Source organism: Sapajus apella, unplaced genomic scaffold, assembly GCF_009761245.1.
Source record: "Sapajus apella isolate SASKATOON/1434 unplaced genomic scaffold, GSC_monkey_1.0 scaffold5, whole genome shotgun sequence".
Taxonomy (NCBI): Eukaryota; Metazoa; Chordata; class Mammalia; order Primates; family Cebidae; genus Sapajus; species Sapajus apella.
In genome coordinates, this window is record NW_022436945.1 from 30,594,853 (window position 1) to 30,621,549 (window position 26,697).

Consider the following 26,697-nt stretch of genomic DNA (forward strand, 5'->3'; position numbering starts at 1 on the left):
TTTCCTCTCTTCAGGGATCTGCCTGCCTCCAAACAGCCTGTGTTCTGGTCTGGTTTAATGATATGCATGCTGACATACTTAGAGGGGGGAAAAATAAGATGGATTCATGGATAGATGCATGTGTAATGATAGAATAAAGCAAGAATAGCAAAATGTTAATGTAGAATTTAGGTAGTGGGAAGATGGGTATTAATTGCATGATTTTTAAAATGGTGCTTTATGTTTGAAAATGTTCATACTAAAAAGGTGGGAAGAAGCAGAATGCTTTATGATGGTCTAGCTTGACACAGGCATTTGATATATATTGGGAAGCTGACAGAGATTGTATTCCTTAAGAGCCTGGTATCAGGTATTGAGTTGTGCAGATCCTATTGGTATTACAACCAATGGGGTAAGTCTAGCTGTACAGCCTCAAAAAGTGACCAAACAGGTCATACCAGTGATTGTCCAGGAGCAGCAATTCTTCTTCACTTGTGAAAGCTGTTGCTTTATTCACTGGCAGGAATTTTGAAATGCTATTCTCTTTACCAGAAGGCAAAGTAATGGAAACTGGATATTCGGGTGATTGAGGGGAGATGGAAGTGGGTGGGGTGGGGAAAAACATCTTATAATTTAATTGAAATAATGCTTATAAAATGCTTAGCATGGGCTGGGTTATGTGGCTCGTGCCTGTAATCCCAGCACTTTGGGAGGCCGGGATGAACAGATCACAAGGGCAAGAGATTGAGACCATCCTGAGATCATTCTGGCCAACATGGTGATCCCCGTCTCTACTGAAAACACAAAAATTAGCTGGGCATGGTAGCATGCGCCTGCAGTCCCAGATACTTGGGAGGCTGAGGCAGGAGAATTGTTTAAATCCGGGAGGCAGAGGTTGTAGTGACCAAGATCACGCCACTGCACTGCAGCCTGGTGACAGAGCAAGACTCTGTCTCAAAAAAAAAAATTTAAATCAATCAATAAATAAAATGCTTAGCATGTTGGCTAAGTTCTCAATAAATGTTAGCTATGATTATAATTGGCTTCTTACCTAAAAAGAAAAGCACATATGGGTGTAACATTGTAGTAGCTTGAATTGTGTCCCCCAAGAATGTATGTTTGAGTCCTAACTCCTACTACCTGTGAATGTGACCTTATTTAGAAATAGGTTCTTTGCAGATGTGAGTTAAAAATCTCAGTATAAGAGCACCTCAAATTTTGGACGGGTCCTAAATCCAGTGACCGGTTAGTGTCCTTCTAAGAGAAAAGAGAGACAGACACATGGTTGGTGGCCACAGCATGAAGATGGAGGCACAGGTTAGAGTGATGCTGTCATAGATGAAGCAAGGCTGGGAGCTGCTAGAAGCTGAATGAGGTTAGGGCTCTCCCCTAGACTGTCAGAGGAGTGCGGCCCTCCTGACATCTTGATTTTGGACTTCTGGTCTCAGAACTGTGAGAGAGTAAGTCTTTGTTGTTTTAAGCCCCCAAGTTTGTGGTAATTTGTTATAGCAGCCTAAGGAAACAAATGTTAAACCAAGAAAAAGGATGTTTAAAGGTAGTATGTCGGGTTTTTTAAAAAAATAATGGAATAGTATGGATCAGACTGGGCATGTCTAGTGGACATATTAGAATCACTTGGAAGAGGTTTCAAGGCTCCATCCCTCCTTTCCAGAGGTTGGGAGTGGGGGCACCAGAAATGGAGCATGCTCTGCTCTGAAAATCTCTACCACATGGAGTCCCCAACTGGGCTGGCTCTGAATGGAAGTATGAGAACCAGTGGCATAGAGAATAGCTGCAGTGTATTGGATGGAAATCAGATAATAATCACCTAAAGAAGTGCCACTCTATTTTTGTTTCCTACGCAACACGGGCAAAGGAAAATATATTATCTGTATTTGATCTATTTGCATGAGAATAAAAATGTTAAGATATTTTGGCTCTATTGTTAATTCTCAAGGTCTCCTGATGCCTTCTGAGAGAAATGGCTCAGTCTTTTCTTTTTTCTTTTTTTTTGAAACAGTCTCACCCTGTTGTCCAGGCTGGAGTGCAGTGGCACCATCTCAGCTCACTGCAACCTCTGCCTTCCAGATTCAAGCGATTCTCCTGCCTCAGCATCCCAAGTAGCTGTGAACGCAGGTGCCTGCAACCATGCCCAGCTAATTTTTTTTTTTTTTGTAGAAATGGGGTTTCACCATGTTTCACCCGGCCGGGCTGGTCTCGAACCCCTGACCTCAGGTGATCCTCCCACCTCAGCCTTCCAAAGTGCTGGGATTACAGGTGTGAGCTACTGCACCTAGCCAGTCATTTTTATAGTTACGTTATTTCCTGGAATGTTGGAGAAAATACCTATGTCATGTAGGCAAGACAAATGTAAATCTTGGAGCTTAGTATCTCAGTCTGAGGTGTCTCTCCGTTTCCTACCCTCATCATTCATCCATGGTCATAGTAGGGTTTAGTCATCCTCAACTACTTTATTTTTTAAATAAAAGGAAGAAAATAGTAACACAAGAAATCCATGTCCATTGTAAAATAATTGGAAAGTACAAAGCAGCCACACCTGCTTTGTTTGGGTGGCAGAGGAGATCCTCATGCCTGGAATCCTAGTGCTTTGTGAGGCTGAGGTGGGAGGATTGCTTGAGGCCTGGAGTCAGAGACCAGCCTGGGCAACATAGCGAGACCTTGTGTCTACAAAAAAAAAAATCTCCTACTTGAGCCCAGGAGTTGAGACTGCAGTAAGACATGATTGCATCCACTATATTCTAGCCTGGGCAACAGAGCAAGACCCTGTCTTAAAAAAAAGAAAGAAAGAAAGAAAAAGAAAATACAAAGCAGTCAAATGGACCTGGAACTTAAATTACTCATAATCGTGTCAACCAAAGATTGTCACTGTAAACACACTGGTGAAAATCCTCACAGAATTTTTCTATGCAAGTATAAGCATGTAGTTACAAGAATTTGATCATACTATACACATCATATGAAAAGTTGCTTTTCTCCCCTTTAGCTGTGTATTATAAGCATTGGATATATTACTAAGCATAGAATTACCTCAATCATTTTAATGGCTATATATTGTTTTGTTTTAATAATTTATTGTAACTTAATCCCTTATTGTCAGACATGTATGTTACTACAATTATTCACTATTGTAAGCAACACTGAAATCAGCAATCTTTGCATATTAACCTTGAGTGTCTACTGGTTTCTTTAGAGTTGATACCAAAATGGTCTCAAGAGCATTTATATTAGTTTACTGTCCCACCAACAGCATTTTTGAATGCCTATTCTCCCACAATTTCACAGACTGGTAATTATCAACCTATTTAATGTTTGTCAATCTGCTACGTAAAACAAATGGAATTTTCTTATTATTTGTATTTCTGCGATTGTCAATAGTTTCTTTTATTTCTTTCTTTTTTTTCTTTTTTCTTGAGACATGGTCTCACTGTCATCCAGGTCAGAGTGCAGTGGTACAATCTTGGCTCACTTGCAGCCTCAACCTCCTGGGCCCAAGTGATTCTCCCATGTAGCTGGGATCACAAGCATGTGACACTGCGCCCAGCTAATTTTTGGCTTTTTGTAGAGACAGGGTCTCACTTTGTTCCCCAGCCTGTCTTGAACTCCTGGGCTCAAGCCATCCTCCCAGGTCGGCCTCCTAAAGTGCTGGAATTACAGGTGTGAGTCACCAAGCCTGGCTATTATTGGTAATTTCTAAAAGACAATATGATGCTTGTTCCATAATTTAGGTGTATAAAAGACACTCTTTATTTTTCTGTACTCAACCTATTTTCTCAGCTTTTGAATCCTTACTCCACTGGGGAGATAGAAGCAATCTCCAGTCCCATACACTTTTCCTTGGATCACAGCCAAATTCCAAGGGACTAAGTATTAAGACATTAGGTATGAGTACTGGTGTTGGGATTGGGTGGTATCCAACTGACTGGCTGTCACCCCTTCCACATAAGAATCCAAGGTGACCATCTACCCATTGGTCCTTGGTCATCCATCCCTTCATGATGAGTGACAAGAAGATGTTCCTTACTTCTGCTAATGAGGACTTTTTTTCGGAGACAGGGTCTCACTCTGCCACCCAAACTGGAGTGCAGTTGTGCGAACTGGGCTCACTGCAACCTTTGCCTCCCAGGTTCAAGAGATTCTCCCATCTAAGACTCCCGAATACCTGGGACTACAGGCGCACACTACCATGCCTGGCTAATTTTTGTATATTTAGTAGAGGTGGGGTATCACCATGTTGGCCAGGCTGGTCTGGAACGCCTGACCTCAAGTGATCCATTTGCCTTGGCCTCTCAAAGTGCTGGGATTATAGGTGTGAGCCACTGCACCCAGCCAGATGTTTCAGTTCTGACAGTTCACTTCACCATTTCTGAGGCCCCCTTTGGGGCACAGGCATAATTCTGCTGCCCTATGACAGGCTGGCACCCAATTGGAAGAAATTATGAGGCTATCAGAGATTTCATTGGCCTAAACACACTACCACTTCCCTAAGACAGTCAGTATGTAGCACTGAGCTGTTCAAATGCAGGAAGGGCAAAGAGAGAAAGAAAATATCTGTTTAAAACATTTGCTAATATTTCACAGTATGTATCCTACCACATTATTGGCCAGTTGTACTAATTCTTTTGTGAAATGCTCATTCTCCGTTTTGGCTCTTGCCAACTACTTTCAATTTTCCCAAGCATCATATTCTCTTGTACTTCCAAATGTCTTTTTACATACTTTTTCTTCTGATTAATTCCTGCTTTAACTCTCTGTAATATCATATTTCTATTTCCCTCCATAATAACATGTATCATGCTATATTGTAATTGCATATTTATTGGTTTGTGGCAGTGTAGACAGTAAAACCTGCTAAAACAATTGTCCTTTTCATCAAAATTCTATGCTCCTTGAGGTTAAGGACTATGTCATAGACCTTTTGTTTTTCTTCATTCTGAACATATTCTAAAACAGACTTAGAAATAGTTTGCATTCTTGGTAAATACACTTGAATAAAAATAAGGATAAATAAGCAGTGGTTTAACGCATAGGCTGTAGAATACTCCACTGGACAGAATTCAGTAAGCTGGAGATTGTTATTTACTTGCTATTCAACTTTGCATAATTTACTGATCCTCCTAAGCTTCGGTTTTCTCATCTGTAAGATGAAGAGCATTATAAAGACTTGATAGGTAATTCCCTTTTTTTAAAAAAGCCTATTGCCTGCCACATAGGAAGTGTAATAGTTAGTTTTCATGCTGCTGATAACGATATACCTGAGACTGGATAATTTATAAAGAAAAAGAAGTTTAATGGACTCACAGTTTCACGTAGCTGGGAGGCCTCAGATCATGGTGGAAGGCAAAAGGCACATCTTACATGGTGGCAGGCAATACAGAATGAGAGCTAAGCAAAAGGGGAAACCCCTTATCAAACCATCAGATCTCTTGAGTTTCATTCACTACCATGAGAACAGCATGGGGGTAACCACTCCCATGATTCAATTATCTTCCACTGGGTCTCTCCCACAACATGTGGAAACAGATGAGTTTTGAGTGGGGACACAGTCAAACCATATCAGGAAGCAAACAAGTCTAGGTGATCATTACTAATATTAGGTGGAGAATGGAAAGGCCAACATGCTTACAGCTTTCCACTTTGCTGATCCTTAATGGAAAGCACTGCAAATTACTTAAATCAAGCAATTGATGCTAGAGAAGCAAACAATAGTGATTAACATTTATTTTGCTAATCTAGGTGTTAGGCTGGTAAAAACACTGTATTCTGGGAGCTAGCATGTGTTTGAGTTTTAGAGCTTCTGTATTACTTTTTTGGAAGTGGGCATTCCACAAATTTAAGGCAGGAATTGTGAATGCAAATGACTCAAGCAGCTACCACCAATGATTGAGGTAGTCAAATGTAAATGAGCAAAGAGTGACAGGGATTGTGGCAAATTGGACAGCCCCACCCCTTCCAGGGGCAGGAGGGGACAGCAGCTACTGAGCTCTGGCTTCGACAGTGCAGGAATGCAGAGCCAGCCACATCTTCCAAGTTTTCAAGACAAAAGATGGAATTCTAGGGTTGTTTCTTTTTCTTTCATGACATTTCCTAATTTCTAGACATTGGCAATTAATTCAAGCATTATTTTAAAACATTGTGCAGGCCAAAACCAATGTCTACAGACTAGAGCTGAATCACGGGTCACCAGCTCGTGACCTTTGATAGGAGATATCATTAACATTTTCAAGGAGCACACAGAAGTTTGGCCAGTTTTAGAGTTTAAAGGGATGGTAAAACATTACACAAACTTTGTCCAATGTAATATGAACTATTTGTAATATCCCATGCAGTCAATTTGCATTAAACATCAGTTAATTTTTAAAAAGAGCTCACACAGTATGTTGTACCTCCTTTCATCCTTCAACTAATTCAGTATTAAGGTTCGGCTGAATCTGTTTTCAATCTTGACCTCCCGAAGAAGCAGCCCAGGAAGTTCCTAAGTAAACTGCATTCTCCTCACAGCCCTCTGCGTGGTATTTGCTGGAGAAAGCCGTGTAGCTCAACAGGCAGATGGCAGTAAGAAATTAACTTGAATTTCAGCAAGGCTGCGGTTTCCATGGGAACAGAGGAAGCAGCCATACTGCCTGGCATTTAAACTGAATAGGAAACAGGCTCCACAGCCCACAGTCTTAGAAAAATGGCTGCATTATTCCACCAATCTCTCCCTATATATTTAGTTTTTCCCTCCTAAAGTGCTTTAACTTTAGTTCATAGCAGGATAATAAATGATATTTAGTTAATACTTCAGGTGTCTGTGAGTTAGGTTAAGATGTCTGTGAGTATCAGATAAGTATAAGCATTTCTAATTGCTGAAATCTGAAAATCATTAATAAACTTTAAGTTCTCCCTCAGGTAAGCTATATCCTCTACTAAGTAAGCCATGACATGCAGAAAGTCATTGTTTTAATTTTTACAAAGTTTTAATAGCATATTTTTTATAAATTTTATAAATTTTTATGCATTTTATATAACAAATAGACATTCAAAGAAATTTGATTTTTTCTGTCAGTGTGGTTTTCTTTTAGGAATAAAATATATAATTAATAGGTTTGTCTGAACTTCCGGGCACTCAATGAACACATGAGAAATAAGCTTCCCTGGAAGGTGCTCTGCTCTTCTGAATTAATGATGGAAGAGAGTAGGTCCCATTTGTGCCTGTCTCTCATCCAGAAGCAAATTAAGGAGGGAGCTAAGGAAGCCTGAGCTTCATATCCCATTCCTTGAATTGTCCTCTTCCAAGCCCCTGGGGAGACCCTTTGGAATGTTCACATGGCCATATATGTTTGAAAAATTTTGCGTAATTTGTAAAATATACATTAATTGCAATTGGTTAAGACTGCTGTTTCTATCCACTCAGACTTCCTCCCCATCACCATTCCCCTAGTGTGGGGTGGTGATGAAATGGTGGCAGGTATTTTTGTGGTCTGGGTAAGTGTATGTTGAGTTGGCAAGATATTAAGCATGGATTTAGTGGGATTTATTTATGTGGGTCATGGTTTTGTATGTGGGTAGGCCATTGCCGGCTGTCCTGGTGCAGGATTACCTTGCAGAAACACTCACATTGCCTGCTATGCCTGTCACTCAGCACTGTGAAACAGAAATTCTGCACCAGACACTGGATGCCCATGCCCTAGGGTGGCTGGCACTCTGGGGTATGGAATGGAGGAGAAACAAGGTTGAAATGGAGCTCAGAGTTAAGCTGTGGAAAATTCTTCCCATCCTCAGATATGTAGAATCATCAGTGGAGAATTTGGTTTTCAGTGAGTCCTGGTCAAAATGGAAGTTCTTGTCATATAGTATGAATCTGTGTCCCTACCCAAATCTCATGTTGAAATGTAATTCTCAGTGTGGGAGGACGGACCTGGTGCAAGGTGACTGGATCATGGGGTCAGATTTCTTATGAAGGTTTAGCCTTATCTCCCTTAATGCTGTGAGTGATTCTAGTGAGATCTGGTTACTTAAAAGTGTGTGGCATCTCCCCTCTCTTGCTTGCTCCTGCTCTGGCCATGTAATATGCCTGCTTCCCTTTCGCCTTCCACCATGACTGTCAGTTTCCTGAAGCCCTCCCAGAAGCTGAGCAGATGCTAGCATCATGCTTCCTGTACAGCTGCAGAACTGTGAGCTAATTAAAGCCCTTTTCTTTATAAATTACCCTGTCTCAGGTATTTCTTTATAGCATTGTGAGAACAGACTAACATATCTTCTCTATTAAGAATAGTCTTGATAAAGGAGCATATGTAAACACATTGCAGTTTTATGAACATCTTGTGATATAGAATTTATCAGAATTTCTATGATTAAATTTCTAGTTGAATTAACATGAGGTACAGACAATGAAAAAGGTAACATAAAGCTCAATATACAACTACTACCAGAACATTGATGACAAACCAGTTAAGGACTGTTGCTTCAAAGGGCATTTAAGATGGGTCACTACTAGAGAATGGAACTACAGGAAGTTTGAAAGACCTGAAATGTTGTAGCTTATATAAAAAAACTGATAGAGGTTTCACCAATTTGACAGTGATCTTAAAAATTACATCACATTATCTGCCATGGTCTGAATGCTTGTGTTCCTTCAAAATTCATATGTTGAAACCTAATCCCCAATGGAGTGGCATGAGGAGGTGAGGCCTTTGGGATGTGATTAGGTCATAAAGGTGGTGCCCTTATGAAGGGAATTAGTGCCCTTATAAAAGGGGCCCGAGGGAGATTGTTGGTCTCTTACACTCTGTCCCCAGGTAGAAGGTGCCATCTTTGAGGAACAAGTCCTCACTAGACACTGAATCTGCTGGCCTTGATCTTGGACTTCCCAGCCTCCAGAACTGCAAGCAATAAATTTCTGTTGTTCATATCACCTAGTCTATGGTATTTTGTTATAGCAGCTTGAATGGACTAAGACAAAAAATTAACTGTGAATCCAAAAGAAACTTTCTGAACCAACAGTAACAAAAGTCAAGATTTTAATATGCCATGGGCCAGCAATTCTTGACATTGTTAGTGATGAAATATTCTTCTACAAAATCTTGTTGGTCCAAGTTTAAAAGAATTACTACTGTTATTGTTGAGTGTTTATAACACAATACATGTATAAGGTTTAAATTGGCCAATTAAAAATGATTTATCCTTTATAAGCAGTATTCCAGTTATGTTTGATAAACTCCCAGTTATATGATCAACTCTAGGCATACACTGACTCACTTACATAAATATCATTTTGAGAGTAGGTTCATAATGGTTCAGAATCATTCCAGTTTACTTCAAACACAGGTTGTGTCTCTAATCTTGGTGATAATACATACCCCTGAATTTAAACAGTAGCTACATAAAAATTAAAATAAAATTTTTTTTTAGAGACAGGGTCTTGCTCTGTTACCCAGGCTGGGGTGCAGTGGTGCAATCATAGCTCATTACAGTCTTGAACTCCTGGGCTCAAGTGATTTCCCCTACATCAGCCTCCCAAGTAGCTAGGACTACAGGTATGTGCCACCATGCCTGTCTATGTTTAATTTTTCATAGAGACAAGGCCTTGCTATGTTGCCCAGGCTGATCTAGAACTCCGAGCCTCAAGTAATTCTCCTGCCTTGGCCTTCCAAAGTGCTGGATTACCGGGATAAGCCACTGTGCCTAGCCTTAAACAATAGCTTCTAAACAAACAATGATAACACAGTGATTGCAAAAATGAAGGAATAACACTTAAATTACTTCAATGCTGTTATTCTTAATGCAAATCAACCCTGAACTTTGGGGAGTTTACTTTTTGGAAGCAATTTTTTATGAGCTTTCTCCCCTTTAAAAAAATGTATTGTTGTAAGTAAAAAAAAAAAATCCATTATTTTTCCTTTTTCTACTCTAATATATACTGTGATTTTTATTATTTTATTTTAGTTAAGCTTTTTCTTGGCATGAGTGTATGTGGTTCTTCTGAATAACTGTGGTATTTGACAGTCTCTTAAAACTTATAATCTGTTTGATTTCTTTTGTAATCCTGAATAAATACTCACTTTCAAACCTAATTTTATGTTTTTAATTTGTAAGAGTTTCAGGTTCAGTAAAACTTAGATCTACCCTTCCTCTCATTCCTCCTATAAAAGCAAAGCCAGTTTTGTAAAGGTAGAATTAGAGTAAAATGAACAGCTATTGAATACAGCTTACTGAATTTTTATATAACCATGTAACCACCACCTATGAAGATGTAAAACATTTCCATCACCAAAGAAGAAACAAATGCAAAACCTCTAAATACAATCAGGTTGAAGAGGTGAATACACCCACAAAACAAGAATATTTTGCTAAGAAAAAGCAACACTCAAGGAACATAGTGAACTCTTAGAGATAAAGTTATAGTTACCAAAATTAAAAATTCAGTAGACACACTAGAAAATAAGGCTACAGAAGCCACCCAGGTCTGGGTGTGGTGGCTCATGCCTGTAATCCCAGCACTTTGGGAAGCTGAGGTGGGCGGCTCAGTTGAGGTTAGGAGTTCAAGACCAGCCTGGTCAATATGGTGAAACCCTGTTTCTACTAAACATGCAAAAAAGTTAGCTGGGCATGGTGGCACATGTCTGTAGTTCCAGCTGCTTGGGAGCCCGAGGCACGAGAATTGCTTGAATCTGGGAGGTGGAGGTTGCAGTGAGCCGAGATCATGCCACTGTACTCTAGCCTGGGTGACAAAGTGAGACTCCATCTAAAAATAAAAACATCAGGATCCACCCAGAACATTAAGCAGAACCAAAAGGTGGAAAATATGAGAGAAAAGATGCAACAGAGGAAAACCAAGAACAACTCCAGTAAATGGGAGTCCTAGAAGAAGGAAAATGGAAGGAAAGAAATTTGGAAAGAAATAAGAATTTTTAGACTTGAAGAATGACTTGACTGTTTAGATTTTGGGGTTTATTCGATGCCCAGAAAACTGATCATTGAGACGTGTTATCAGTATAATTTTTCTTGCACTTCTTTTATAAAATCTCCTTAAAATTTGTGAAACAAATGCAATTGACAAATTGAAAAGATTAAAAATATGTTAAATGTTATATGTGGCCAGGCGTGGTAGCTGATGCCTGTAATCCCATCACTTTGGGAGGCAAAGGTGGGCGTATCACCTGAGGTCAGGAGTTTGAGACCAGCCTGACTAACATGGTAAAACCCTGTCTTTACTAAAAATACAAAAATTAGCCAGGCGTAGCGGCGGATGCCTGTAGTCCCAGCTGCTTAGGAGGCTGAGGCAGAAGAATCGTTTGAACCCGGGAGGTGGAGGTTGCAGCGAGTGGAGATTACGTCATTGCATGCCAGCCTGGGTGACAGAGCGAGAATCTATCTCAAAAAAAAGTGTTATATGTATATGTGTGTGTATATATATATATATATATTTTTTTTTTTTTTATACAGAGTGATATATAAATATGTCTGGAGTGTATTTGCTTCACTATAGATTGACTAAAATTATTTGTTCCAGATTACATGTGGCCATTGTCATCCATCTATTCATCCATGCATTGATCCATCCAGCACTTACTTGGTGCTAAATAATGGGAGTGCCATTCTCAAAAAGGAGTGATTCCTAGTATACATTGAACTATAGTAGAGTATTACATATGCAATGGTAGGGGTATAAAGAAGCAGATAACTCAAGATTTCTCATTTTCATTAAACCATGTCTCTTTTTAATATACATAACACTTCATCCTGGGCTCTGCTGTCTGAATCTAATGATTCATGTATTTCATTAATTCCAGAAATTCTCACCAGTATCTTTAAAAATATTGCCTCTCCCATTTTGCCCATGTTCTCCTTCTATAATTTGTAGTAATTGTTTTGTGTAATCTTTATATTCTCTTAGCCCATCTTTGATATTTTCTCATTCCATGTAATTTCCAAACACCTAACTTCCAGTTCACAGAGTCTTTTTTCACCTATGTCTAACCTATACTTTAACCTATCCTTCGAGTTTTAAATTTATGACTATATTTCAAGTTGTTCTTTTCATATACTCTCATATCTGTGTATCATATTATTGTGTCTTGTTACAATTTTGATTAATTATCCTATGTCTTTAATCCTTTTAAAATTTATTTATTTATTTTTTTGAGACAGGGTCTTGCTCTGTCATGCAGGCTAGAGTGCAGTGGCATGATCAGAGCCTTGAACTCCTGGACTCAAGTGATTTTCCCTCCCATCTCAGCCTAGGACTACACATCAGGTGCGCATCACCATACCCAGCTAATTTTTAATTTATTTATATAGATGAGGTCTCACTTTGTTGCTTAGGCTAGTCTTGAACTCCTGGCCTCAGCGATCCTCCCACCTTGACATCTCAACATGCTGAGATTACAGGTATGATCCACTGTGCCTGAGCTAAAATTTATTTTATAAACTTAATCTGATAGTTTCACTAAATTAATTTCAGGGCGCTTAATTTTTTTTTTTTTTTTTTTGAGACAGGATCGCACTCTGTCACCCAGGCTGAAGTGCAGTGGCGTGATCATGGCTTACTTCAACCTCAACGTCCTGGGCTCAAGCAGTCCTCCTGCATCAGCCCCCTGAGAGTAGCTGGGGTGACATGCCCAGCTAATTATTTTATTTTATTTTTTGTAGAGATGGGGTCTTGCTAGGCTGCCCAAGCTGTTTTTATTTTATTTTTTTGCCTGCCTCACTCTGTCACCTAGGCTGGAGTACAGTGGCATCATCTCTGCTGACTGCAACCTCTGCTTCCGGGGTTTAAGCAATTCTCCTGCCTCAGCCTCCTGGGTAGCTGGGATTACAGGTGCGCACCACCAGGCCTGACTAATTTTTGCATTTTTAGTAGAGACGATGTTTCATCATGCTTGCCAGGCTGATCTCAAACTCTGGACCTCAAGTGATCCTCCTGCTTTGGCCACCCAAAGTCCTGGGATTACAGGCGTGACCCACTGTACCTGATCCAGGCTGTTAATTTGATTCTATGCTGTGTCTGTTGAATTTGTTTAGGTTGTATTTTTTTGTGTGTGTTTTGTGCCTTTAGATTATAAACTCATCTTCAGCAGGGTTTTCTGTGGGAATCCTTTGAGTCTTGGATTGAAGGCATGTCTTCCAAATTCACATTTGCTTCTTCCAGGTGACTTACAGGTCCTAGACCAAATTCTAAGTTAATTTCTAAGCTTGTGGAGGTGGTGTTGGGAGGTTTCCTGGATCATGTACATTTTGTTCAAAAAGAGGATTAGGTTTATATTTACACATTCTCAAGGGAGGTTTATCTGCAGTCCCCTGCCCTGCCCCTCACACACCCAGAGCTGAGATCAAGATAAAGCAGCTTTACTTGGGAGGCCGAGGCAGGTGGATTGCTTGAGCCTAGAGTTCAAACCAGCCTGGCCAACATGGCAAAACCCTGACTCTACAAAAAAGACAAAAAATTAGTCAGGTGTGGTGGCACATGCCTTTAGTTCCAGCTACTTGAGAGGCTGAGGCAGACGGATCACTTGAGCCCAGAAGGTGGAAATTACAGTGAGCTGAGATTGTGCCACTGTACTTTAGACTAGGTGACAAAGTGAGAACCTGTCCCCATCCCCCCCAAAAAAAGAAAAAATAGAAGGAAGCTTCCTTTTGTTTCCCACTGTGGTGGCAGTAGAATATCTTCTGGTCCATTCTTTCTCTGTGGGAGTAGCCTGTGTGTGTGTGTGTGTGTGTGTGTGTGTGTGTGTGTGTGTGTGTGTGTTTGTGTGAGAGAGAGAGAGAGAGAGAGAGAGACTGTGCGAATGTGTCTGTGTTTGTGTGTCTGTGTGTGTGAGAATGTGTCTGTGTGTGTGAATGTGTGTGTCTGTGTGTCTGTGAGTGTGTGTGAATGTGTGTGTCTGTGAGTGTGTCTATGTGTGTGTGAATGTCAGTGTGTGTGTGTATGTCTGTGCATGTGAGTGTCTGTGTGTCAGTATGTGTGTGTGTGTGTGTGTGTGTGTTGCTGCTCAGTTTCAATTCTCCACATAGCACAGGCCCAGGGCCTGGACTCCTAGCAGGTAAGCCCTGGCCCTAGGTTTCTGAGCCATCTTTCACTCTGTTTCTCCAGAGAGGAGTCAACGGTCAATTCATGGGCTTACTGCCCTGGCTTTATGTTTCCTTTCCTGTTTCTCTTCTGGAGATTTCTGTTCATTTCTTTTCAGCTCAGCTATGCATGCAAAGAATATTATTTATAGTTTGTGTGGCATTTATAGAGTTTTGTAGTAGGAAAACGATTCAGTAAGTCATAGTCTAGGAATTAAAATTGTTATTTGCATTATTTTTGAATGGCTTAAAAGCTTAAAGCAATGATGAATTCGGAGTAGTTTTTAAGATCTCCCAAAGATTTTCATACTACTTTTTCATGTTGCAAGTCACTATGTTATGGGAACACTGAAAAAGTGACTAATATGGACTTGGTAGCTAAGAAAGTCTTCACCAAAAAGTCTGACATTTAAGCCAAAACTTTGAAGATGAGAAATTTAGTAGATACTTATTAACATCCAACCATAAGTCTTCAAAGTATTATACATGATGACATTTGGAGTTTGTCTTTGCCCATTGATTTTTATCTCATTTTATATACTAACATTAATAAGAAGCAATCACTTTATATATTAACAAATATGCATATTTAATATGTAATGCCACCAAAGTTATTATTACTAGCCATGATTTCAATTCCAGGCAAAAAAAATAGGTGTATTAAAAGTAAAACTGAGACTCAGAGAGATTCAATAATGTTTTCATTCATGTAACAAAATGAGTAACAGGGTGAAATTCAAACTGAAGTGTGGCAGTCATAAAATTTGCCCCTCTGGGAGCTTAACTGACCAAGGGCCCCAGCTGTTGTGCTCTGAAATCCATTGTCTTGTTTGTACTGAGGCCACACTTCCCACTGGGCTTTTCCCAGCTAGTTACTGAAAATGGCAGGGACACTAAGGCAGGCCTGTTCCTGGGAGACCCAGGACTTCTCTGAGGCTGACTTTGGCTCAAGGACCTTCTGATGGCCTTGCCGACCTTTGAACTGAATGGCAGCCTAAATTCACTTCTACCCAACAACCTTCCTTCCCTCTCTTCTTCACTCCAGATCAGGCTTGCCTTGTGTTCTGACAGCTTCCTCGGTGTTTTCCAGCTCCCTCTGCATTTTCTCTCATTTAATAAAATCCTTGCGCCTTTAATTCTCTCTTTTTTTTTGAGTCTTGTTCTGTTGCCCAGGCTGGAGTGCAGTGGTGCAATCTCAGCTTACTACAACCTCTGCCTCCCAGGTTCTAGTGATTCTCCTGCCTCAGCCTTCTGAGTAATTAGGATTATAGGCGTGTGCCACCACACCTGGTGAATTTTTATATTTTTAGTAGAGGCAGGGTTTCAACCATGTTGGTCATGCTGGTCTCAAACTCCTGACCTCAAAAACTCCCACCCATCTCTGCTTCCCAAAGTGCTGGGATTACAGGCATGAGCCACCACCTTTGACCTAATTCTCTCTCTTTATTTTTTGAGATGAGGTCTCACTCTGTCACCGAGGTTGGAGTGCAGTGGTGCGATCACAGCTCACTGCAGTCTGGAACTCCTGGGTTCAAGCAATCCTCCCACTTCAGCCTCCTAAGTAGCTAGGACTAGAGGCATGCAGCAGGCACATCCAGCTTTTTTTTTTTTTTTTTTTTTTTTTTTTGTAGAGATGGGGGTTTCCCTATGTTGCTCAGTCTGGTCCTGAACTCTTGGTCTCAAGTTATTCTTCTGCCTCAGCCCCCCAAAGTGTTGGGATTACAGGCGTAAGCCACCATGCCCAGCCTAATTTCTACATTGGTGTCTGCTTCTCAGAAGACCCAGTCTAACACACTGTTTGTCTGACCTCAAAATCCATGCTCTTAAAAAAATTAACTAAAAATCGATCAAAGACCTAAATGTACGAGCTACAGCAATAAAACTCTTAGAAGAAAACAGCATACATCTTCATGACCTTGGATTAGTCAACGCTTTCTTAGCTATGACATGAAAAGCACCAGCAGCAAAAGAAAAAATAGATAACTAGACTTTATCAAAATGAAAAACTCTGGTACTTCAAAGGACAACACCAAGAAAGTAAAAAGTCCCACTACAAAATGGAAGAAGATATTTGCAAATCATATATCTGGATAAGGGACTTCTATCTAGAATATATAAAGAATTCTTATAACTCAATGATAAAAAGAGAAATAACAATTAAAAATGGACAAAAAATCTGAATAGACATTTCTCTGAAGAATATGTACAAATGGCTAAAAAGCACATGAAAAGATGCTTGGCATCATTAGCTATCAGGGAAATGCAAACTAAACCCACAACCAGATACCACTTCACACACACTAGGATAGCTATAATAAAAAACTTGGATGATTCCAAGTGTTGGCAAGGATGTGGAGAAATTGGAAACCTTATATACTGAGGCTGCAAATGTAAAAGGATGCAGCTGCTGAGGAAAAGTCTGGTCGTTTATCAAAAGATTAAATATAGAGTTATCATAGGACCCAGCAATTCTACACTTTGTCATATATGGAAGAGAAATGAAAACATTTGCCCATACAAAATCTTGTACATGAATGATTATAAGCAGCATTATTTATAATAACCAACAAGTGGAAACAACCCAAATGTCCATCAACTAATGAATGGATATACAAAATACATAGGCATGCAATGGCATATTATTTGGCAATAAAAAGGAACAAAGTATTGATACCTGCTGCAACATGAATGAACTTAATATCATGCTTATGAAGCCACACACAAAGGGCCACATATTGTATGTATCCATTTATATGAAATGTCCAGAACAGGTAAATGGATGGAGACAGAAAGTAGAGCCATGATTGCCAGGGCTCAGTGGGATGGGGTAAAATTGTGCCAAGATTAAATGTGGTGATGCTTGCACAACTCTGTGAATATACTAAAAACCACTGAATTGTACACTTTAAGCAGGTTGATAGTAGGGTATGTGAATCATATCTCAATAAAGCTATTACCAAAACAAAACAAAACAAAAAAACACCAACCAACAACCAACTTATATTCTTTGAATACACTACATCTCTAATTTGGCACTTAGCATATAGTATTTTGCCGTATGTTTTTTTTTTTCTAATCATAATCGGCTGGGCACGGTGGCTCATGCCTGTAATCCTAGCACTTTGGGAGGCCAAGGCAAGTGGATTACTTGAGGTCAAGAGTTCAAAACCAGCCTGGCCAACATGGTGAAACCCCATCTCTATGAAAAATCCAAAAAAATTAGCTAGGTGTGGTGGTGGGTGCCTGGAATCCAGCTACTCAGGAGGCTGAGGCAGGAGAATTGCTTGAACCTGGGAGGCAGAGGTTGCAGTGAGCTGAGCTCGTGCCACTGCACTCCAGCCTGGGCGACAGAGTGAGACTCCATTTCAAAAAACAAAAACAAAACAAAACAAAATAAAAACAAAATGCTACTTCAAACCCCCCAAATTGTGATGATCTCTGAATTGTGGTGTTTCTTCAAGATTTATTTTCTTCATTATATTTTCCAAATTTTCTCCAATGGTGCATATTACTTTGATATTTGAAAGAACTACATTATAGATAAATGAAAATATCATTTCACTAACAAAGTGCTATTAAGTACTATTCAGCCATAGAAAAGAATGAAAGCCTGTCATTTGCAACAACGTGGATGGAACTAGAAGTCATTATGATAAGTGAAATAAACCAGGCACAGAAAGACAAACTTAGCATTTTCTCACTTATTTGTGGGAGCTAAAAATGAAAACAGTTGAACTGATGAATATAGCAGACTGATGGCTATCAGAAGCTGGGAAGGGTGGTTGTCAGGGGGATTGGAGAGGAAGTGGGGATGGTTAATGGGTACAAAAAATAGGAAGAATAAATAAGATCTGGTATTTGATAGCACAACAGGATGACTTTAGTCAATAATTTAATTGTACATTTAAAAATAACTAAAAGATGGCTGGGTGCAGTGGCTCATGCTAGTAATCCTAGTACTTTAGGAGGCTGAGGTGGGCTGATCACCTGAGGTCAGGAGTTGGAGAGCCTAGCCAACATGGAGAAACCCCATCTCTACTAAAAATACAAAAATTAGCTGGACATGGTGGCAGGCTCCTGTAATCCCAGCTATTTGGGAGGCTGAGGCAAGAGAATCACTTGAACCCGGGAGGCGGAGGTTGCAGTGAGCCCAGATTGCACCGTTGCACTCCAGCCTGAGTTGACAGAGCAAGACTCTGTCTCAAGAAAACAAAACAAAACAACAACAAAACAAGAACAACAAAACTAAGAGTATAATTGGATTGTTTGTAACACAAAAGATAATAACCAACAAAAGATAAATGCTTGAGCTGATGGATGTATCATTTGCTTTAATGTGATTATTACACATTTTTTGCCTTTATCAAAATATGCCATATACCCCATAAATGTATATACCAGGTACATATCCACAAAATTAAATATTAAAATAAATTTAAAAATACAAAATTATTAGCTTCTAAAGAACACAGTCTGTGTTCCCTTGTGGATTTTTCTGTATCTTCCACATAGTAGGTGCTTAACAATTATTTATAGATATTATTGATAGCAGCACTAGGTTTGAACTCTATTATGGTTCTAAATCTGTGGGTCTTTGGTAGCCTTTGTGAATTTATGATTGGTAAAAGCTCAGGAAAAGCAAATGTTACCTTACGGTTATAAACCTTAAAAGATGTAAAATGTATTTTCACTGAAAGAAAAAAAAGATTTTAGTTTACATGCCAATTTCAATACCAGATATATTAGAGATATGGTCAACTTCAATACTCATTTTCAAAGGGATTCAGACATACCAGCTGGGCCAGCTGGCTTCCCCTCCTCCTTGTTACTCCATGCAGTGGAACCTGCCTGTATTAGTCTGTTCTCACACTGCTATAAAGACATAATTGAGACTGGGAAATTTGTAAAGGAAAGAGGTTTAATTTGACTCACAGTTCAATGTGGCTGGAGAGGCCTCAGGAAACTTACAATCATGGCAGAAGGTCAAGGAGAAGCAAGTGCTTTCTTCACAAGGCGGCAGGAGAAAGAGAATGAAGGAACTGCCAGACACCTTTATACCATCAGATCTTATGAGAACTCATTCACTATCATGAGAACAGCATGGGGGAAATTGCCCCCATGATCTAATCACCTCCCACCAGGTCCCTTCCCCAACAGGTGGGGATTAGAATTCAGAGTATAATTCAAGATGAGATTTGGGTGGGGACATGGTGTCAGACCATATCATTGCCAAGCCATTTTTGTACTAGCGTACCAGAGTCATTCTGTGAACTGTTTGCTTTGCCATGTTTCTTTCTTTTTTTAGATTGAGTCACACTCTGTTGCCCAGGCTGGAGTGCAATGGCCTGGTCTCGGCTCACTGCAACCTCTGCCTCGTGGGTTCAAGCTATTCTCCTGCCTCAGCCTCCCAAGTAGCTGGGATTATAGGCGTGCGCCATCACACCCAGCTAATTTTTGTATTTTTAGTAGAGACAGGGTTTCTCCATGTTGGCCAGGATGGTCTCAAACTCCTGAACTCATGATTCGTCCACCTTGGCCTCCCAAAGCATTGGGATTACAGGCGTAAGCCACTGCGCCTAGCTGCTTTGCCATGTTTCTTTATGGAAACAAGGTCATCTTCTGCCCACAGTCTTTAGTCCTTTCCCATGCTTGCCTTCTTTATTTCTTCTTTGTACACTTTTCCCTCCCTGTGTTTTGGACGGCAGGCGGGTCAATGGTCTGTGCTGAGCAACTGCTTGTTTTCTGGGTCCAGCTTTGGTCCATTTACATTCAGTCCCCTTGTTTGTACCTTTCACAATGATTCTGCTGGATGGCTATATCCACCTAATTTAACCGAGGAAACTGAGGCACACACTGAAAGTGGCAGAGTCTGGACGGGACTGGTAAGACAGCTTGGTATGCAGTTAGGAACAGATCCGGCGCCAGGCTGTCTGGGCTTGAATCCAGGCCTCCCTGTCCACCAGCTCTGTCCCCTGGTTTCCTCGTAGGGATGATAATAGTCCTATCTTACAGGGCTGGAATAAGGATTGAGTTAGCCAATTATTTGTAATGCACTTAGAACAGTGCCTAGCACAGCGTAAGTGCCACATAAGTGTTTTCAAAGTAAATAAACTAAAGTCTGTCTGACTCCAAAGCTGGTAATGGTGGAATTTCAGGCCTGCTTTTTGTTCCATTCCCCTATTATAGCAGCAGAATTGGACAAAGATTAAACTAGGATTCTGGATGGGGAACAGAGATTTAGCGTCGGAGGCACCCAGGGATTTCCTGCCACCATCAGACACCTCTTGTCAGCAGCCATTCTGAAGAGGAGAATCCATTAGCTTGAGGTCAGCCCAACAATACTGAGCTACTCTGGACCCAGCGCTGGGCTCACGCAGGCCAGAGCTCCCGGGTGGCCTAGCAGGGGATACCCAGGCAACAAATCTAAACGGTAGCGTATGCCCCTCACCCTCAACCGGGACCTGGCCTGCCTCTCCCATGCTATCATTCTCACCTGGTGCTCTCCTCGCCACACTCCAGTCATGCTGGCCCGCTGTGGGCTCCTCCACCGGAAAGCTCATTCCTGCCTCAAGGCCCTGACATCCGTCTGGAATTCTTCCCCCAGATTGCTACACAGTTAACATCTCCCTCACTCCTGTCACCTCTCCAGGCCGCCTCCTTACAGACAACTTCCTTGATCATCATTTGGACTCTAGTGCAAAACGGAAGGCGTGCTCAAGTGGGGGTGGCCGAGGAGAGTTTAAGGAAGGGTTAGTAGGAAGTGAGCCGGGTCGGGAGACCATAATGGGACGGGGAAGCCTTTACCATACCTAGGACTGGGAGGCTGGGTAGGGCAAGAGGAAATGGGGAACTTTCTGGAAACCCCCCTACCCACCTGCAGGAAGGGACGAGGTAAATAAATGGACGCCTCTCTTCAGCTCCCTGACTTTCTCCCTCCCTCCCATTAATGAAACTGGGACTCAGATCAGCCTCCCCACTGTTTATCTTCCCCCGTTTTATCTTAACACCCTCCACAATTATCTTCTTTTGATTTACTGTTTATTGTCTGTCCCGGCCCCCAATTTCCTCTACAATGTAAATACCTCGAGGGCAAGGACTTCCAGATGGGGTGTGTGTGTGTTTGTGTGTGTGTGTGTGTTTCCATCTCTGAGTCCCCAGCGCGTCCCTGACGCATAGTAGGTGCACAGTGACTGTTGGTTGACTGCATCGACAGACTAGGACACAGGTAGCTTTCCTGGAGAAGAAAAAGCTCTTCAGGGTCGTTTTATCTTTTTCTTTTTACAGAAAGACCAGGTGGCTGTGTACCTCCCGGCGCCCTGTGAGGGGCTGCCCCACCTTGCCCCCGCCTCTGCGGCCGGGAGGGACTGCAGGTGCTGCGTGGCCGGTGCCCGCGCGTCCTCCTGCCCCAATGCCGCAGCGCCAGCTCCCCTGGGCCCGGGTGTTCCCCGCGGGGCGCGCGTCTCCCACAAGCGGCCAAATCTGTCCGCCCGCCCCTCGGCAGCCGGCTGGGCGCAGGGACGTGAGGGCAGCCGGCGAAGTCCCTCTCCCCGGCCGGGTGTGAGCCGGAGGGAGACACGCAGCGCTTGCTCCGGGTTATTTTTAGTCAGTAGCTGCGCCCCCCCTCCCAGGGGCGGAGCGGCCCGCGAAGGTGGGGAGGAGAAGAAGCTCCCGGCGCCTCCGCGCTCGCTCCCGCGGGGCACTAGCGGCGCGTTGGAGCCCGGGCGGCGCTGGGACTAGCTACCGCGGCGTCCTCTAGCAGCGCGCGGCTCTCCCGGGACCTGCGCCGGCCGGGGGCGGGGAGAGGCGGGGAGGGGAGGCCGGCGGGCGGGAAGGGGCGGGGAGCGCGCTCCTGCGGCGGCCGTACTCATCCCGGCGCTCGAGCGGACGCGGGGCTGCGCAAATGGCTTGTCCCGCTCTCGGTCTGGAAGCTCTTCAGCCCCTGCAGCCCGAGCCGCCCCCCGAGCCCGCCTTCTCCGAGGCGCAGAAGTGGATCGAGGTAGGTGCGGGTGGCTGGCGGGCGGCCTTGCGCTGGCGCCGGGAGCCATGGACCCGCGCACGCTCGGACCGCAGGTCCAGCCTCGCCTCCCCCTCACCCCCCCTTTCTTTTGCCAGCTGCCCCAGGTCATCCCCCGTGCCTCGGCGAGCCGCGAAACCCTGGCCCTTTGGCATGGGAGTCCCGGGCGACGGTGGGCGTGAAAGGGGACACTGCAGTGTAGCTGCGCGCTTGAGGACAGGAAGGGATCCCCTGCGCCTCCATCCTTCCTGCCCGCCGGCCTCGCAAATCTCAGCTCCTGCCGCTTTCAGGCGCTGCCAAGGGAAGCGCAGTGCGAGCAAAGGGTTGCAAAGGCGCAGGAAGCGCAAGCCCCCAGAGCCTTCACCCCTGCTCGCATTTCGGGCTATCTTGCTTCTGGTCCCGCATTTCGCCCCTTGCCCCCCACCCCCACCCCCGCCGCCCTTCCGGAGCGGAGTTGGCAGTGTCTCCACGGAGGCGCATACCCACCGGAGCCTCTTGCTGTATCCCTGGCACTGGGTCAGGTGTGAGGCTGGCACAGCGCGCAGGGCCGGGGTAGCCTGCAAGACCCACTTGCGAGCATGCATCCACATAGACGCTGCCCAGCCTTTGGCAGCACCCGCCCCTCTCCATCCCAGCGACGGCAGGGTGGGTTACGAAGTACTGGGTACCCGACCTGGTTGGCATATTTTACTTCTTAAATGACTCGTTGGCAGGCCAGGGAAATCACTGGAGCCCTCGGCTCAGTCCAGGAAGCGCTCGCTGGGTGATCCTGATTCACGATGTTTATCAGCAGATGCAGCTTGGTAGCCCCAAGCTCCCGAAATGACCGTTCTGCGGGGTTCAGGATGCTTGAAGGGCATGAAGGGGAAAGGTGACCCCCTATGATTAGTGCAAGGAGCCTCTGCTTCAATGGATGGCCTTTCTGGAGGCTTAGTGGAAGGTATGAATTTGGCCTTGTTTCCCTTAGTGACAAGCAGTCCTTTGCTCGGTAGTTCAGAGGAGGAAGTGTACCGCTAAATCATGACCCAGCAATGTTGAAGCTTCCAGAATTCTGCCTGTCACTTAGTGACTCCCCACTCCGTTCAGCATCGTAGTTCTCAAAATGCTGCTACAGTAACAGAACTCCACGTACAGATTTAAACCTGCTGATTTCCCTGCAGAAACTACTCTCACTTAATGCTCTTCTCCTGCTCCAGCCAGACACCTGCACCCTACAGGGTTAACCTGCTTTCCGAAAGCAAGAGTGTTAAGTGTTTAGAAACATCTATATAAAACTAGGGCTTAAGAAACACAACAGTGAACTCAGGGCCGTCTTGCTGAAAGCCTGGGAGGGGGCATGTCTCTCATAATTTGATAGCTCACCATCAGATGAGAAAAAGACCTTGACTTTTTATTTTTGATATGTGGCTGGAACGGTTTGCTGTGTGACAGGTGCTCTCTCTGTGTTGCATACTTGGGCTCCCAGGATACGCAGGAAGCATTTGTAGTTACTGGCTTAGTGCAGAGTTGGATAACTGTTTTTCAGGTTCTTGAACTTTAAAATTCTCAGGAGAGATTTTGAGTGTGGGTGGGGGAAAGGGGAGGATTCAAAAGCAGAACAGTTTTACCGTTCTTGAAGTCGAGTGATTTATTCCCAATTTCCTTAACTGTGAGTAACATTGACATACTCTGCTTTAGAAAAATGTGGTCTAAGTTACACATGGAAAAGTGCACAAATCTGAAGTGTACACCTCCATGAATTTTTGACATATGCCTGTTACTATAGCCCCCACCTAAATCAAGATACAGAACATCTCCTTTGGCCTAGATTAGTTTGCTTTTAAGGGGTAGTATATTTCAGGCTATTATGCAGTGCAGAATATTAGTTTTAATATAAGTTTAAGAAAAGGAAGAAAGGATTCCTTAAGAAAGTAGAGCCTCATTAAGCCCTATAGACAGTTTGGCATTGTTCTTGATGCTTTACCATTCATAGCAATTTAGAAATTTGAAAACCGTAATGAGATGTGCATGGCTTTAGGACCAGGCAGCCCAGGTGAGCTGCATGTGCATTATTGAAGCGGCCTATCTCCTTTCAATTGTAGGATTCAGTTTCAGGGAAAGGAGAGCTTCCGCCTCCCAGGCTATATAAAAAAGGTAGTTGCTCCAGGGAAAGATAGAGACCTTTCCCTTCCTTCCCAGAGTCTTTTCTTGAAATGTAAATGTCTGCAAACCGGGGATCCCAGGAGTAGTAACAGATGGTTTTGCTTGCGGTTGCCTTGTGAACAAAGATTCCTCGGCTAATAGAGCAATAATGTAGTACTTCGGGCCAGTGAATTCCTGGGGGGATTGTTATCTCAAGACAGTTGCAGCTCCTCTAGGGGCCTCATTGTCTCTGGCAGTATCCTCATTGGTGGGGCTTTGTTTTTACTTTTGTTCAGTTGTTGATTAAATTTCCCATAGGATTTTTTTTTTCTTTCTTCTTTTTGAGTGGTCAGGAACTTCACCCTTTCATAAAAATGTTCCCTTGGGTGAGTTAATAAACAAACTTTGCTGCCTGTCTCTCCTCTGTTCTTGGTCTTCCTTGAGTCATGGATTGGTGAGAAAACATTCATTCTTAATAAAGGCTCAAGGAACCAGCTCCAGGACAGAACTTGTTAGTGAGGAATTTCTCGGCCTGCAGCCTTGGCTATTTGAGGACCGTGTTACTGGGAAGGAAATGTGGCCTGGGAACAATTCCCTCATCTCAGCACCCCTCCCCTCACTCCTTCCTTAGCTGGCAAAGGTGAAAGCTCTAATGGAGCTCTAGATGGTCACAGACCACACAGGGACAGCCCTGTAACACTCCTAGAGACTTTTTATAGCTGCAGGATCAGGCTGCACATCTTACTGTGCGTTTGGGAAGTCTCCTAGAGGAGTCAGCAAACTTGAAGAAGTAACTCTGGCTACCAGCAGGCAGGGGAGTGACTAACTTCTTTCCATACTACTTTTCTAGAAGGCCTTCCTAAGCAGAACACAGTGGGTGAGGGGTCAGACCTTGGAGCCTAACATCCTGGGTTTGAGTCCAGAGTCTGTTACTTCCTAGCTAGATGACTCTGAGCAAGCGACTTTTCCTTTCCTACAGTTCCAAATGATTTCTTTGAAAAGTAGCTCTAGCTGTTAACAACAACAAGAATAACTAAGAGTTATTGTTGACAGCATCTGCAAAACAGGTTACCAATAACAGCTCACCTATTTCATAGGAATGCTCTCAGGATTAAATAAATTAATATATTTAGAATGCTTAGAACAGTGCCCAGTACATAGGAAGTTCTGTGTGAGTGTGGTTAGTAGTATCGTTACCGTTAATATTACACTGCTGTTACTTTTACTTCTACTGTTATCACTATGATCATTATTAGTACTATTGCTATTGCTATTGTTTTTTCTGTTGTGAATAACAACTAAGGTTGATTTTGAAAGAAACGATTCAGAACACCACATTTCCAGGGTAGAAAATATGATTCAATTGCCTGCTGATTTCATCCTATTATCAACTCTGGATACTTGGTCTAGAAGTTAACTGGATGCTACCTATCACTTTAATTTGCACTAACCGTAGCTTGGGGATCAGAGAAAAACCTTTAATATCGACTCATAAAATGATCGCAGTAGTCCATCAAAGCTTAGAAATTATTCCTCAAGATTATGCCGAATATGTAAGTTGAATGTATAATCTTTGTTACCAAACTCCAAGCAGAATGTTCAATGCCTCTTCTCTTGTAGATGATCTAATATTAAGTCATTATACAAATAACGGGTCCAAATGTTCATCTAATTGCAGCAGTGTTTTTTTCACTGAAGTTGTGTCAACTCCTGCTAGGAAAAAGAATAATTCTTCCATTGAGTTTCTTTCTCTCTTTTTCACTTCTTTTATTCTTTCCTTCTTTTTTTCTGGTGGTATTTATTGAGTTACAAGAGTTTATTAGTAGGTTAGATGACTTGGATTTTCCCGAGTCCCCACTTCTCTTGGCCTCAGCACCCACAACAATATTTATCTGTTCTAATCTGTAGTTCTTCTTTTCAATGCCAAACACTTTCTGAAGAAACAGATGTCCTTCAGCTTGGTTTCGGTTATGATTTGGAACAGGTTCCCAGGCCTTTCGGGAGGGACTGGAAATTTCAACCCAACTCAGCCTTACTTCTCAACTTGTGAAGTTCCTGGACTCCTTTACCTTCAATCACAGTGTGCCCATGGGGCTTGGTGATGAATACAGTCTTATTTGTGACCTAATCCATACTTCACAAGAGTGGGAACTAGTGCTGGAAAGGATCAGTTTTTCATTTTGGTTCATTCCCTGCTGCCCACATAGAATTGTTTTCTGATTCAACTGGGACCTAATTCTGAAGATTAAAAACACTGAGGGTATCATAGCTCTCCAAGACTGAAAGATGCTTGTGTTGTTTGTCAGTAGGGAAAATTTATGAGTAGCTTTTGAGATAACTTAGCATTTAATGGCCAGTAACATATGACATTTGTGATGTAATACCGTAAGTTATATATGTAGTCATTTCTAATTCTCCACCTTTCTAGGGATTAGACTGTTGCATCTTTTTATCCCAACAGATAGTTAACTTTGCAGATGGTCCTCCAGCTCTGCATAAATTGCCAAGGAAGGGGA

The 26,697-nt window shown here is 42.5% G+C and overlaps 1 protein-coding gene across 14 annotated transcripts in view; it reads left to right on the forward strand.

Moving 5' to 3' along the window:
• Nucleotides 1-21,883: 21,883 nt before the first annotated feature.
• Nucleotides 21,884-26,697, forward strand: part of LIMCH1 (LIM and calponin homology domains 1) — a 349,916-nt gene continuing 345,102 nt past the window's right edge. For 8 of the 14 annotated variants that reach the window (XM_032274031.1, XM_032274032.1, XM_032274035.1 and 5 more), the window contains exon 1: nucleotides 21,884-22,042. In XM_032274031.1, the coding sequence (XP_032129922.1) occupies nucleotides 21,947-22,042 (96 nt within the window). In that variant the 5' untranslated portion in view covers nucleotides 21,884-21,946. The remainder of the gene's footprint in view (nucleotides 22,043-26,697) is intronic. The other 6 variants (XM_032274046.1, XM_032274045.1, XM_032274047.1 and 3 more) reach the window with 1 other exon arrangement.